Source organism: Apodemus sylvaticus, chromosome 10, assembly GCF_947179515.1.
Source record: "Apodemus sylvaticus chromosome 10, mApoSyl1.1, whole genome shotgun sequence".
NCBI lineage: Eukaryota > Metazoa > Chordata > Mammalia > Rodentia > Muridae > Apodemus > Apodemus sylvaticus.
The window spans coordinates 20282104-20297708 of record NC_067481.1 but is presented as its reverse complement, the minus strand read 5'-3'; the positions used below and the strand labels follow the sequence as shown (position 1 = coordinate 20297708).

Sequence of the window (15605 nt, the reverse complement as noted above, 5' to 3'; positions counted from 1 at the left end):
CTAGGGCGAAGTCGGCTAACTGCTGCTTGGTAGCCTTGTCTCTGGGGGCTGGGGGGGGTAACAGACCCTGGAGGCGGTTGCCCATTGGCTGGGCAGCCGGCCAATGAGGGGTGCGAGATGAGGGGTGACGGGCCTCCTGGGCGTGGGCGTGGGCGGGGCGCCGGCAGCCGGTGCCTAGTCGCGAGCCACCCGGAGCAATGTAACGGCCTCTTCTGAGTCGCACCCTCTCGGCTCGGCCCCCCCACCCTCAGACCGGCTCCAGGCAGCGCCGACGGCGGCTGCGGCAGCGGTGGGGTGCGGGCTGAGGGAGCTGGGCCTCGACGTCCTCCCTCATCCCCGTACCCCGGGAGCTGTAGCTAGCCCGGGAGAAGCTGGGGGGCCCCCATGGAGGTGAGCGGCGGAGACACCTGCCGGCCCCGTCACCCCCAAGGCCTGAGGGAGGGACCTGAGGTAACTGGCGGGGCCTTCGAGGATGGCGACCCGGGAGAGACGCTGAGGAGCGGGCGCGTCCGTCCGACTGCACGCTTCTTTAAGGAGGCGCCCGGGGTGGTGGCGGTGGTGCTGCGGTGTGGGGGGCACGGGAGATTGTGGGTCGCGGGTGGGGCTCAACATGTCGTCGGGCCGAGTCGCGAGTGGGGAACGGGGGCCTCTGGGCGAGGGTTGACCTCCCCGAGGCCTCCATAGCGGAGCCGCCACCTCCGTCGGCCTGTCGAGGCTGTAGCGCGGAGGCGTCTTGTCAGGGCCGTCGAGGGCCCGACGCGTCTCCGAGCTGGTGCGCGGGGGCGAGGAGGGCTCGAAGAGGGAATGGCGGGGGGCGGCGTGCGCGCGCGCGCGTGTGCGTGTGTGTGTGGTGGGGGGACCGAGGGAGGGACCCCAAGTTAGTGTCCCCGCCCGGGCCGAGGGCTCCGTGGTGACCTCGCGTTTCCTCGTCCCGAGCAGCCGAAGGTGGCGTTCCGCGGAAGTGCGAATCGGTGCTGGAACCTCAGTGTGGACACCAGCAGCAGATTATCTGATGTGTTCAACAGCATGATGCTGACCGGCTCCACGTCCTTCTACGACTGCTACAAGTCGCAGGTCCAGTGACAACCTCAATACTGCCCGTCCTGCCCCCCATCTCCCTCCCCCCCACCCCTACCCCTGCGCCCTTGTCCCTCCTCCCCCCCCCCCCCGCTTCAGTTTTCGCCTCCCCTCCCCCCTCCCCCATGCGCTAACGCACCCCCCCCCCAGGACCTTCAGCTTCAGTCCCCATACATGTTGAAAAAACTCCAGTCAAAATTAGAGGCTGGGGAAAACTGGGGGCTATTATTTTTATTATTTTTTTATTATTATATTTATCTAGTTCTATATAGATACCAAATTTTGTAATATATACATATATTGGTTAACTTCGTGTATTTATTTATTTATTTTTTTCGAGACAGGGTTTCTCTGTATAGCCCTGGCTGTCCTGGAACTCACTCTGTAGACCAGGCTGGCCTCGAACTCAGAAATCCACCTGCCTCTGCCTCCCAGAGTGCTGGGATTAAAGGCGTGCTCCACCACCGCCCGGCAAACTCTGTGTATTTATAAAATGAAAAGCTCTATCAAAATACCTTTCACTGGAAAAATAAATAGAACAGATCGGCATGGAAACGTGCCATGATAAACAGGCAGATATAAGAGAGGACTTTTCAGTCCCCGAGGGTTTGAACGCAGGTCCTCGGGATCAGCCGCAAGCACCCTGCCCACATCTGACTGGTCCAGAGGAAAATATTTTAGAGTTCGCATAATACACACTTGGTTTTGGACTTTTTTTTTAATTTTTAAAAACATTTAAGCTAGGCAGTGTTGGTACATATCTGTAATCTCAGCATTCGGGAGGCATAGGCAGGCGGATCGGTGAGTTCGAAGCCAGCCTGGTCTACAGAGTGAGTTCCAGGACAGCCAGGACTACACAGAGAAACCCTGTCTCGAAAAATCAAAAAAAAAAAAAAAAAAAAAAAAAAAAAAAAAAAAAGAAAGAAAAGAAAAAGAAAAAAAACCCACTTTTTTTTTCCGTTTTTTTCGAGATAGGGTTTCTCTGTGTAGTCCTGGCTGTCCAGGAACTCACTCTGTAGACCAGGCTGGCCTCGAACTCAGAAATCCACCTGCCTCTGCCTCCCAGAGTGCTGGGATTACAGGCGTGTGCCACCACTGCCCAGCTTGTTCTGGCTTCTTAAAGCACAGTTTCATTTCTCTGGGGTAGCCCTAACTATCCTGAAATTGACTCTGTAGACCAGGGTGGCCTCCAACTCAGAAGTCTGCCTCTGCCTCCTGAGTGCTGGGATTACAGGCATGCGCCACCACCGCCCGGCAACTTTTTTTTTTTATGATAATAGTCAAGTGTTCTGCCACTGAGCTATATTCTCAGACTCAGTTTGTTTTTAAAATAGAAAAGCCAAATGGGGCACTGTCTGTAACCCTAGTGTTTGGGAATTCTGAGGCAGGAGGATTGCTGTGAGCTCAAGGACAGCTTGGGCTATAAAATGAGTTCCAAACCAGCCTGAAATACAGAGCAAGACCCTGTCTCGATAATAACAAACAGATAATTCCCATTTCCTAAGTTGACTAAATAAAATAATATATGTAGAATTTCTATGAAAATAAAAGTCTTACAAAGTTATAAGTTTTTCATTGAATAAATTTTGTAAAGCTGGGTATGGTTGGTGCACTCCTAAAATAGTAGCATTTGAAAGATAGAGCTACTGGGAGTTTTGAAATATTAGGCCATTCCCGGTAAGTTCAAGGCCAGCCTGGTCTATATGAGGTCCTGTGTAGAGAGAATATCTTATGTCTGTATGGATGTGGCATCTGTCAATAATAAATTTGATGACCCTTAAAGATGTGACAAAAGGTACACATACTACCTAAGCACAGGTAACCAGCCATGTGGCAGAATGTAGATCAGAATAAGTGGGTTATATTAAGTTATAATCTAGTTATAAAAGAGCCTAGCTATATATGGCCAAGGTATATGTAAATATGTTTTGAGTATGAGTCTTATTTCTCAGAGCCAGACCAAACTTCTATAATCCTGTCTAGGAAAACAAAGTAAATTTTGTGTGGAATTTACTTAAAATAATACCATCAATATCCACACAAAGTCTTCTGTGTTTCAAATATTAAAACTACAGCAATTACACCTATCAGTAAGTTTTTGCAAAGAGGGACCTAAGGGAATGATGTCCTCTTCTTAAAATAACCTTTACATTAAAATTTCTACTGTGTTATGATATGCGCATGTGAATATAAGTGCACATATTCCATGGCATACACAAAGAGGGCACAGGACAACTTTCAGGATTTTTCTCATCCATTGTGGGTCCCAGGGATAGAACTCAGGTCATTAAGCTTTCGAGGGCAAACACTTTAACCCTCTGAGCCATCTCTCCGCTCCTACCTTTATGAGTTAAAAAAGATTACATATATCATTTGGGGAGTGGTGGGAGACAGGGTATTTGTGTCTGTGGCACATGTGTTAAGATCCAAGGACAACTTGAAGGAGTTGGCTCTCCTGCCACATGGATCTTGGCCATGTAAGCTCAAGTCATGAGGCTTGGTGGCAAGCACCTTTACTCACTGAGCAGTCTCATTGGCTGATCCCTTGGAGGCTTGATATGTCTTTAGTTTAACAAAAACTCTAGGTCTGACCAATAACTTTTTGTACATAAAAATTTATTGCAACAAAACCATGTTCATTTGTTTATATATTGTTGTAGTTGCTTCAGCGTCAGTGCTAGAACAGAGCCGAGGAATTGCAGCAGATTGTAATGCCCCTCAGATGTTTGTATTCCAGCTATTGACAGAGTTCTTGAGTAGCTATCCCAACTTCTTCCAGCACCTGCATTATTATGTTTTCTTACTATTTTGCTAATACTCTCTAATAAATGAAAATTTGTTCTCTCTAATGTGGAAATATTTCTTTAAATTTTCAGAATGAAGACAATGTAGACCTAAGGCAGACCTGCACTCCACTCTCCTCATCAACAGAGTATGCAAGTTCTATAGACTCCTCACTCTTCTATGCACCATGGTCTACTTATGGAGATGATATTAAACAACCTTCTAGTTCTCAGATCAGTGTAAAGAATAGGTAAGTTAATAAAATTGCTTAGAAGTTACGTTTTAAAACAGCAAAACATTACATTTAGGAAAGAATTATTTTTAAAACTAGAAAAAGTAGAAGATAGCAATTTTCCAAGTGTTTGTGTCTTTTCATTCAGGTATTAGACCAGTGGTTCTCAACCTTCCTAATGCTGTGACACTTTAATGCAGTTCCTATGTTGTGGTGACCTCCCCCAACCATAATATTATTTTTGTTGCTACTTCATAACTGTTATTTTGCTACCATTATGAACCTTAATGTAAATATTTGTATAGTCTTTGGTGACACCCTGTGAAAGTCATTCAAAGCCCCCAAAGGGGTCATGACTCAAAGTTGAGAATCACTGTATTAGATCCTATTAATTGCTGTATAGCATTTCAGAGATGTGAAACTCCAGCTTAATCATTACTTGGCAAATATATAGGGATAGCCCATAAACTACTATATTTAATGAACATGGTAAAATTATCACGTTGTCTATGATGTCCATATCTCATTACATCTTTTTATCCAATATTTAACACAGGGGCCTAAAAGCATCAGCAGTATCATAGTTTTGTGGTTGTTTTGGTTTTGCTTTAGTTTCTTCCTTCCATTTTTTTGTTTTTGCTTTTGTATTGTTTGTTTCTTGTGACAGTCTCACTTTGTAGCCTTGGCTGGCCTGGAACTTGCTGACTAGACCATGCTAACTTCAAAGTCATAGATATCTGTCTGCCTCTGTCTCCTGAGTGCTAGCAGTGAAGGAGTGTGCTACCATACCTCTAGCTCCATTTGGTTTTTAAATAACAAATGAAAAAATTGAAGAGATTTAGAATGATGTATAATTATACTGGACATGCTTTCAGAAGTTGGTACCAAGCGTTTCTGTGACATTGTTGGTCAGAAATTTTTATCTTGGTCACTTTAAATCAATAGAATGTTATAGAGAAATAAGAGGTAAGCATATTTTGTAAACTAGGCATAGGACTTGAAATGATAAATATTTATATAATAGATAATATACTAAACTAGAAAATGTTCTTGTCTTTTCTTTGTTTGAAATGATGTATAGAAGCAATCTATCTTACAGAAAAGATGATAAAAGGGGAGGAAATATAGTTTAATGTTAGAGCACTTATCTATCATGTATGAGATACTGGATTTGATCTTTAGCACCACAAATGAAAAAGAAATAAAAACAAAAAAAGAATGGAATATGGAAGGAGAAATTGATATATTTTAATAAATAAGATAGTTTCTATATGATATTCATTTTTAGGATTCAGACTGAAAGAAATGACTATGGCAGTGAAACAGACTTATATGGACTTGTGTCTAACATTTTGGAAGAACAGGATAAGTCGCAGCCATATTTTGCTGAAGGGTTAGTATATAAACTTTATGGTGTATAATAGTCCTTTTAATTGACATATACTAGGTTACTTCATTGTTTAATATTTAATTATATTTAACAATGGGTCGAAATATTTGTTTTTAGGAACCTTGATTTTGCTGAAGTACTTGCTATACAATTGAATGTTCAGGATAATGTTTTGCTTGCTTAAGAACTTTGATTTTAAAAAATTCTTGCATAATTCATAGTTATTTCCCTTAAGTTCATGAGCCTGAAGCTTGGCTTAAAGAACATATAAGTTCTAAGAGGCTTTAAACTTAGACCTCGAAGGATAAAACTCATTGCAGGAATACATATGGATTTTATTCATGTGGGTAGAGGTTTTAAAATATTTTAATTGTTTTATTTGGGTGTGGAAGCCATATTATCCAAGTGCCCTATTAATAAGAAAATATGCCATACATGTGTAACCAGTTAAAATACTTTAGTTTCAAAAATATTTTAAGCAAAACACATCTTTTTTCATTAAAAATTTTGGTCAACATACTTTTGAATCATATAATAACCTATTCAGAGGAAAAACTATTTGCTTAGTATAAACAATTCATGTAAGACCCTAAAGTTACTCACCTTGGGCATTGGCTAATGACTTTTAGAAAAGTATAGGATATGTTTGTGTCATGTATAGGCCAGTCATTCAGTATACCTCCTTGATGTAGTCAAAGAGACAGTAACCATAAAGTGCTCCAACTGGGTACACATATCTATAATTTCAATTTGAGCTGAGGTAGAACAATCAAGTTGGAGGCCACCCTTGGCTACCTAGAGGGTTCGAGGGTTTGAGGTTGAGTTTGACTTATAACAAGATCCTGTCTGTAAATATACAAAAGACAGAGAGAAATGAGAGAGTGTAACCTTAGAATATACAAGGCTGTTGATGGTGTAATGACAATTTTACAATGTTTTAAAAAATAAATAAACAGGCAATAAACATATACAGGGGCTGGAAAGATGGCTCAGTGGTTGAGTATTTTCTATTCTTCAAAGAACCCAAGCTTGTTTTTCAGTACCCATGTGAGACAGCTCACAACCTTTTATATCTCCAGTTCCAGTGTATATAATGCCTTTAGCTCCTGAGGGAACTGGACATACAGACACATACCCACATACAGACACATATACATAGACATAATTAATAAAAATAAATCTAAAAATTTTAAATATTCTACAGTAAATTATAAACTAGTAACAGTCATTATCATCCCCTAATATTATAGATTATACATAGCTCTGTCCTATACTATTAAAGGGCTGGCAGTACAGTAACCATGTTTATATAAGTACCACAAACATAAGTAATGCTTTGTGCTATGCCACTAAGGCAGAGGGAATTTTCCACTTCCACTCGTAATCTTAAAGCACCATCATATATATGTGGTCACCTTTATTTGGCACACAACTCTTACAGAAGGTGGCACATTTCATATTATTGACTTGTTTGGAAACAGTGGTAGTTTATAAATAAGGGTTGGTAAAGACTTGAGAATGGTGGGGGGGAAGAGAATTTCTTTTTATTCTTTCCTAATATTTCCAAAGGAAATAAAGTCTCTAAGACTTAAATTGTAATTAAATATGTTTACTTGTTCTAGGACCTGCTCCTCCAATTTAAAGTCAGTTTGGCCAATGAACACAAGCAGATTTGTAGATCACCATGACCTCTTAACAGAAACCAAAAGGCCAATAGATACATCTATCTCTCAGCAAGCTTTTTATAGTGGTGAATCTGTGTCAGCAGTGGAAAAGCAATACATGCATAATAATACTCTCACACCACAGCAAAAAATAGATGAACTTTATCATGGATATACTGGTTTAGACCTTGAAGAACAGTGGTTGTACCTCTCAAGAAGTGATCATTCTAACTGTTACAACATTCAGACAAATGATACAGTTAAGGCAACTTTCCAAGAATATCCATTTATCAAAAACTGTTTTACACCACAGACTGGTCTGTCTGATATCATGAAAGAATCAGGAATTGATACTTACGCCTATGGAAGAGAGAAAATATGTACTAAAGGTCTTGAAACACCATTACAGCATAAAAGGGCAGAGATATTTCTTTCCCAATTTAATAGATATAATGAAAATGCAGATTATTGTAGATACCCAGAATATTCTCATCCTAATAAGACAAAGCTTAACAAATGTTCAAATTTTAGTGTCCAAGATGGTAAAAAATTAGCCAATGGTACACCTGAAACACCAACTGTGGAAGCAGATGCCTATACGAAGTTATTTCAAGTTAAGCCAGCAAATCAGAAAAAAATGGAGGAGACAATACCTGACCAGCAGAATTTTGCATTTCCAAAAACAACACCACATCTGACAGAAAAACAGTTTGCAAAGGAAGCAGCATTCACTGCTGATTTTGGCTTAAAATCAGAATATGGATTAAAGCCTCACACAGCTTGTCCAGCTAATAATGATTTTGCTAATGTCACTGAAAAGCAACAGTTTGCTAAGCCTGATCCTCTAAACTCTGAATATTTTAAATCAGTGAATTTATTCTCGAATTCAGCAACATCTTCAGGAGGTATCAGTTTAAACAGACCAACTTGGATGAATGTTCAAACAAAAAATAACCTTCCTATTCCTTATCGAAATCAAGGTAACTTGATGAAATTGAATAGTCATTTAAGTGCAGCTTCAAAGGGTTCTAACCATTCTTCAGATTTTCCCCAACTCTCATCTACAAATTTAACCTCAAATAGCAATTTATTTCAGAAGTATTGCCAAGAAAACCCTTCAGCATTTTCTGGTTTTGATTTTAGTTACAATGGTGCAGAAAGAATTCAATCTGTGAATCACATGGAAGGACTAACAAAAACTGGAGAAGATAATCTTTTTGAATCGGTTACAGAGAAAAAAATAAAGCAGCCGAATGGATTTTGTGATAGCTATTCAGCTTCACAGTATGGAATAATAGAAAATGTAAACAAACATAATTTTCAAGCCAAGCCCCAGAGTGGACATTATGATCCTGAGGACATTCCAAAGCATTTTGATGGCTTACCTCAAAATACATATCAAGATCTGTTAGAGTCACAGGGTCATTTTAATAGCCACAGACAAGGAAGTGGAGACAGCAATATTAATAGCCGTGTGAATCGCACACAGGCCTCATGCTTTTCTAATAATTATATGATGGGAGATTTACGACATAATCAGGGTTTTCAACAACTTGGTTCAAATGGGTTTCCCCTAAGATCTACCCACCCATTTGGCCATTCAGTTGTTCCACTGTTGGATTCCTATGATTTGTTTTCTTATGATGACTTAAGCCATTTATATCCCTATTTTAATGATATGATGTATGGTGATAATTCCTTTTCTGGTTTTGTGCCAACTTTTGGATTTCAAAGACCAATTAAAACCCGTAGTGGACCAGCTAGTGAGCTTCATATTCGTCTAGAAGAGTGCTATGAACAATGGAGAGCTTTGGAAAAGGAGAGAAAAAAGGTAACAGAATTATCCATTTAGAAGTAACAGTATGTTCCATCTACTTGTTTTTGTTTACTTTGCTTGGTTTAGGAGTACTTTTTTGTTGTTTTTTTGAGACAGGGCTTCTCTGAATAGTTCTGGCTGCTTTCATGATACTCTGTAGACCAGACTGGTCTTGAACTCAGAGATCTTCCTGCCTATGCCTCTTGAGTGCAGGGATTAAAGGTGTGAGCCACCACTGCCCAACTTAAGAGTATTTCTAGCTTGTTGCTGTACAGTATTTTATTCAATGCTATAAAGGACATAACTAGGTTACTTAAAGATTGAAAGTTTAGAGTTTTGAAGCAGTTGTTACTTTTCTCTTTTAAAAGGTAGATTTTCTTCCTTATTGGGTTACAGGTTTTTTTTTTTTTTTTTGTATTGTTGGAGAGTTTTAAAGTAAATATAATAATTATAAAAAATTATGGTACTGTGTTTTTTATTTGTTGTCATTTTTCTTTTTTAAGTTTTTCACTTTCTAAGTTAGCATATAAATGTGGTTTATATTGATTTCCTTTTGACACCAAGTAAAGGGGAAATTTTTATATTTCTTAAAACTGTGAAAAATATTTACAGGTGAATCGTGTCTTTAAAATCTAGTCTCTAAAAATTATATTTCACAGACTGAATTAGCCCTTGCCAAGAATTATCCAGGAAAAAAAGTATCCAGTACTAATAATACTCCAATTCCAAGACTGACTTCCAACCCATCTAGAGTTGATCGGTTAATTGTGGATGAACTTCGAGAACAAGCCAGAGTAAGCTATTAAAACGTCCAATAATGGACTTTTAAAAATTACTTGATAAAAATTTTAATAATTTCAGTAAGTTAGAGTGGTAAAGGATTTTAATATCACATTTACAGCCAGGTGATGGTGTATGTATGAAATGCCAGCATTTGGGAGGTAGAAGCAGGGGGATCAAGATTAAGGCCAGCCTCAGCAATATTAGTGAGTTTGAGAACAGCCTAGGCTCAAAACAAACAAAAAACATAGTAAAATCAATTACATATAGCTGAAAAAAACTTTTGTGTGTATGTGCATATGGAGGCCACAGATGGACATTAGGGTCTTCCTCAATTGCTTTTCACCTTAGTTTTTTGAAACAGGGTCTCATGGGACCTGGAAGTCACATCTAGGCTAGCTTATGAGCTGACTTAGGTACCCTCTTATCTCTACTTCCTCAATACTGGGATTACAGGTGGCCATCACTGTGTTCAGCTCTTTTTTGTTTTTTGGGTTTTTTGTTTTTTGTTTTTTGTTTTTTTTTTTTTTAATTTGGTTTTTCCGAGACAAGTTTTCTCTGTATAGCCCTGGCTGTCCTGGAACTCACTCTGTAGACCAGGCTGGCCTCGAACTCAGAAATCCGCCTGCCTCTGCCTCCCAGAGTGCTGGGATTACAGGTGTGCGCCACCACCGCCCGGCTATTTGGCTCCTTTTTGAACCATGGGTACTGAAGATCTGAACTCAGGTTCTCATGCCTGCTCAGCTAGCACTCTACTGTCTGAACTACCTCTCCAACACAACTCAAACAAACTCATGTTTGGTTCTATAACTATGCTCAATATTAGGGAATGACAATAGTTCCATAGTCATTTAATAAGTAACTTGAGTGGGCTAGAGATGGTTATCAATCACTGGTAGATTTACCTTTATTTAACATGTATGAAGCCTTGAGTTACATCCCCAGCATCATAACATAGTATCTTTAGTAATTTAAAGAATTTCTCTTCAAATACACATTGGCAAAGGAACCCCTGATGGAAAGAATGCTTTTTTTTTTTTTTAAGATTTTATTTTTATATGTATGAGTACACCATAGCTCTCTTCAGACACACCAGAAGAGGGCATCAGATCCCATTATAGATGGTTGTGAGCCACCATGTAATGGTTGCTGGGAATTGAACTCAGGACCTCTTGAAGAGCAGTCTTTTAAAGTCTCATTAAGTACTCTTAAATAGTGCTCTTAACTGCTGAGCCATCTCTCCAGCCCCAGAGAGAATGCTTTTAAAACCAACACTTTAAAATGCTTTAAAAGGCCTGAAAGATGGCTCAGTGGGTAAAGGTGCTGAATGCCAAGGCTAACAACCTAAGTTCGATTCCTAGAAGCTACAAGATGGGTGGAAAGAGAGAACCAACTCCTGTACTTTATCCTCTGATTATACAAATAGATCTTTTTAAAAATGTAAAATAAAAATTAAAAAAAATGACATTTTGATTGTACGCTTCACCATACCTTGCTTTTTACCTCCCATTACCTTCCCTTGTTCCTTCTCTCTTCAAGTAGTCTCTCTGCTTTTGTTGTATACATTTACATCTGGATTCCACATGATGAAAAACATTAGCTACGTGTCTTTCTTACCCCATTACCCTCTTGGCCCTCCCCTATTGAGAAATACTTTTTACCTCACTGGATTGTTACTGTTCATCTGTTTAGCCCTCAAGGATCTGACTGGCGTATATAAGGAGGAAATTTTTTAACACTTGGAACAGACTTGTTAATAATTAGTTCCCAGTGGTAATTATTTTACTTACTTGATAGTCACATGTCAATTAAAAAGTTCTTTACATTGGTTGGATCTTGAAACATGTTAGGCATATTAAACATAACTCCCCATACTAACTTAATATACCCAGTAATGTTTTAGCTTTTCATGTATATGCATGTTTGTGTGTGTATTTTATATCTGTGGGCACACATGTGAGGGTATACATGTATGTGTGTGCAGATGTCTGTGGAGACCAGAGGTTGGTATTGTTTTCCTTATTCACTCTCCACCATATATACTGAGGCAAGATCTCTCACTTGAACCCACAACTCACCAGTTTGCCCAAGGGAGCCTGTCTCTGCCTCTGGAGCACTGGGATTACAGGCAGGCTACCAAGATTACATGAGTGTTGGAAATCTGAACTCTGGTATTTGCACGTGTGTGGCAAGCACTTTATCCAGTAATCCATCTTTCCAGTCCTGGTACCCTTTTAAAAGTTCATTAACAAAAATATTGGAAACTTTCCTGGGATTCAAAATAATGTAGTTCAGTTGATAGAATGCTTGTCTAGCACACACATAGTCCTAGTGCTGTATAAACCAGATATGGTGGTGTACACCTGTAATCCCAGCACTAAAATCACTGCTGACTTTTATTAGCAGTTTTGGCAATTATAATACTTTATATCACTTCAATGTAAATTTAAATATTGTCTGTTACTATGGTTAAGTATGGTTAAGGCAACATTATGGTTGCCTTAAAACTAAGAGGTGTGGCTAGAAAGGTGGCTCAGAGGTTAAGAGTGCTTACCATTCTTCCAAAGAACATGAGTTTGACTGGGCGGTGGTGGCGCATGCCTGTAATCCCAGCACTCTGGGAGGCAGAGGCAGGTGGATTTCTGAGTTCGAGGCCAGCCTGGTCTACAGAGTGAGTTCCAGGACAGCTAGGGCTATACAAAGAAGCCCTGTCTCGAAAAAACCAAATTCCAAAAAAAAACAAAAAAACAAAACAAAACAAAGAACATGAGTTTGGTTTTCAGTACCCACAGTGGGCTGCAGAACTGCTTATGACTTAGCTTCAGAGGCTTTCATACCCTCTTCTGGCATTCACACACATACAGACAAGACACACATACACACACACACACAATCTCTTAGGGAAAAAATTGTTAGTTTGAATGGTCTATTTCTGATCTCCAAAAAGAAAATATTGGAGACCCAGAAAGAAGACTTGCTGAGGTCAGGATTAATAAAAAATAGTTCATGTCTTTTTTAGAAAGATTTATTTATGTATATGAGTACACTGTTGCTCTTTTCAGACACACCAGAAGAGGGCATTGGATCCCATTACAGATGGTTGTGGGCTACCTTGTGCTTGTTGGGAATTGAACTCTGGACCTCTGGAAGAGCAGTGTTAATTCTTAACCTGCTGAGCCATCTCTTCAGCAACCCCATCCCCTCTTTTGACATCTTTTTGAGTGGGGTCTCACAATGAAGCTTTGTTTGGTCTGAAAATTGCTGTGTGAACCAGGCCTTGAACTCAGAGATCGATCTATCTTTTTCTCCCAGGTTCTGGGATTAAGATGTGTATCATCATGCCCAGATGACTTTAACGGAAATTCTTCTTTAGGTGATCCTTACTAATAGCATTCTACTTATGAGCTATTACTAGACAAAAACCCAATATCAGATCTTAGCATTGTCAGTGATATATATGTGTTTGAATATTAGATCTTTTCATTATTCTCAGTAATCAACTATAACTTTTAGAATTACCATACACAAATATAGAGACTTTCTGCCAGGCAGTGGTGACGTACACCTTTAATCCCAGCACTTGGAAGGCAAAGGCTGACGGATTTCTGAGTTCAAGGCCAGCCTAGTCTACAGAGTGAGTTCCAGGACAGCCAGGGCTATACAAAGAAACCCTGTCTCGAAGGAAAAAAAAAAAAGAGAGACTTTCCATTTTTCTTTCCACTACCATAGTATTAGGACATAGTAAGCATCCATTTATTTATTGAATGATTATTGTTGTTCTCTATTATGCTTCATTAAAGACTAGTTTTCCTTATCAAAATTTAAATGTTTCCCTCAGGTTGTGACTTTACTAGGCAAAATGGAACGTCTTCGAAGCTCTCCCCTTCATGCTAATATCTCCACTGCTCTTGATAGACACTTGGAATCAATTCACATTGTACAGTCACGGAGAAAGGATGAAATTGTTAATGCTTCAAATCGGCAAAGACAAGGAGTGCCTAGGTGCCAAGATGACAGAGGTACAAACATTTATTCAAACTCTTTTGATACAGTAGTGTAAGAATTTGAATATTAATAAAATCAGATTCTGGGATTAAAAGACTGAATTTCTAAAATTAACTTATCTGAACAAATTAAAAATGATCACCAGATTATTTATTCCCAAAGTATATTGTTCTCTTTTGTTAATTTTATGCATATAATTATAATTCTTGTTTTAAGATATAGTCTTTTTTTTTTACCAAATCATAGTTATTGCTATACAGATCAAAGATAAAGCAACAGTGCTTTAAACTATTTTTTTTAAAGTATTTCATTATCTTAGCTATCACCATTTCTGTAAAAATAATGTTTGATCACTTGGTAGCAACAGCACTGAACTTCTTAAATGTAAGGAGTATTTAAATAATAAGAAATAACCCTATTTGTTTTACAGATGTTTTTGCTCTTGCCACAGCAATTAAAGAGATGTGTGTAGCTACTCGAAAAGCACGCACTACCCTGTGGTGTGCACTGCAGATGACCTTGCCAAAAACAGCAAGTACAGCAGGCCAAGCTGACATGGAAAAGGCTTTCCAAGATCTAGTAAACTGTGAAGATAAAGTCCATGAAAGCATAAATAGTGGCAATCCAATGAACCAGAGAGGTGAAACAAGCAAACATTAAGGAAATGCAGCAGAAGGAAGAGTTTAAAAGCTGATAAGTAAATGTATCAAGATGTGCTAAAATTTTTAATGAACTTGTCAAACTTTCAGTCCATTAATTTTCTTTCAGATTTAAAGTTAATACTTCAATGAAGTCTAACTTCTATTTAAAAATCTGCTTGGAATGAATCAGATACAGTTTAAAGGGAACTCAAAGGTAAAGTTGATTATTCTAGGAGTTCTGAGTAGTCAAAGATAGCAAGTTTATTAAATATCCCCTCACAGCTAAAAATTGCTTAAATCCATTCTTCAGTGCAGGTAAATGCAAATGTGAAATTCTTCTAGGAGATAAGTTTCATTTAGTTCTGCCTTAGTAAGTATAATTCCAAATAATGAGTCTAAGTGACTGTAACCCAATTATGGCTACAGTTTAGTAACCAAGACAAGTTTTGATTGTGATTTAAAAGTATTTTCCTTACAAAACTGGATAATACCTAGGAAACAAAGGAAAACAGGGATAATAAACCCAATATTCATGTAAAAATTTAATATTTAAAATACTACCATATTTATAAATTTGAAATCTTAGTGCCTAAGTATATGGAGGGAAATGTATCTGATTCTCCTAAATTAGTGATGAAAGTGCCAGTGTGAAAACCATGCAAGTTACTGAATATAAAACCTGTTCAAATCATTAGTGTATATTCTTTAAATTTTAATTATACTATCAATTAAATATTTCCAATTTTAAGGTATTTAAATTGAATCAAAATAAAACATTCCTTTATCTGGATCTTATAGACTCGATGCCTAGTAACTAAAATAATGACTCTTGTTTTAATACCCTTAGTTTGCTGTCTTTAATGAGGGTATCACGAAGTTCTAAAATGTATTTTTAGGTTAATCTTTAACTAGTTTAGTTTCTCAATTAGTTAGTGTATATTTTGTGTAGTTATGTTCATTTGTTTGCTTCTGTATTTTTTAAAAGAGCACTTGAAAGCTTGGCTTTTTCTGTTTTCATCACTTAATATCTTTGTATTAGAACCCGAATAATTTATTCATTAATATGAAATGTTGGTATTATGTGACTCAGAAGATCTTGGGTTTTAAAGTTTCTAGCATGAGTTAAACTATAATATAATGTACTGATGAAATTTAATTGAAATATCCTTGACTAGAAACACTGATGTTTTTGATGTTAGTGTTTTTTTCTTAGCTT

At 38.4% G+C, this 15605-nt stretch overlaps 1 protein-coding gene across 1 annotated transcript; it reads left to right on the top strand.

The window, feature by feature from the left end:
* Positions 1-384: 384 nt before the first annotated feature.
* On the top strand, positions 385-14408 carry Meioc (meiosis specific with coiled-coil domain). The gene is made up of 8 exons (XM_052196346.1): positions 385-450; positions 940-1074; positions 3954-4111; positions 5382-5486; positions 7106-8978; positions 9623-9757; positions 13582-13762; positions 14179-14408. The coding sequence occupies exons 1-8, from the start codon at positions 385-387 to the stop codon at positions 14406-14408; spliced, it is 2883 nt and encodes a 960-aa protein (XP_052052306.1).
* The last annotated feature ends 1197 nt before the right edge of the window (positions 14409-15605 follow it).

Coding starts and splice junctions, on each gene's coding strand:
- Meioc (XM_052196346.1), top strand. CDS start 385: ATGGAGGTGAGCGGCGGAGACACCTGCCGGCCCCGTCACCCCCAAGGC. Junction 451..939: donor GCCTGAGGGAGGGACCTGAG/GTAACTGGCGGG, acceptor CGTCCCGAGCAG/CCGAAGGTGGCGTTCCGCGG. Junction 5,487..7,105: donor CAGCCATATTTTGCTGAAGG/GTTAGTATATAA, acceptor TACTTGTTCTAG/GACCTGCTCCTCCAATTTAA.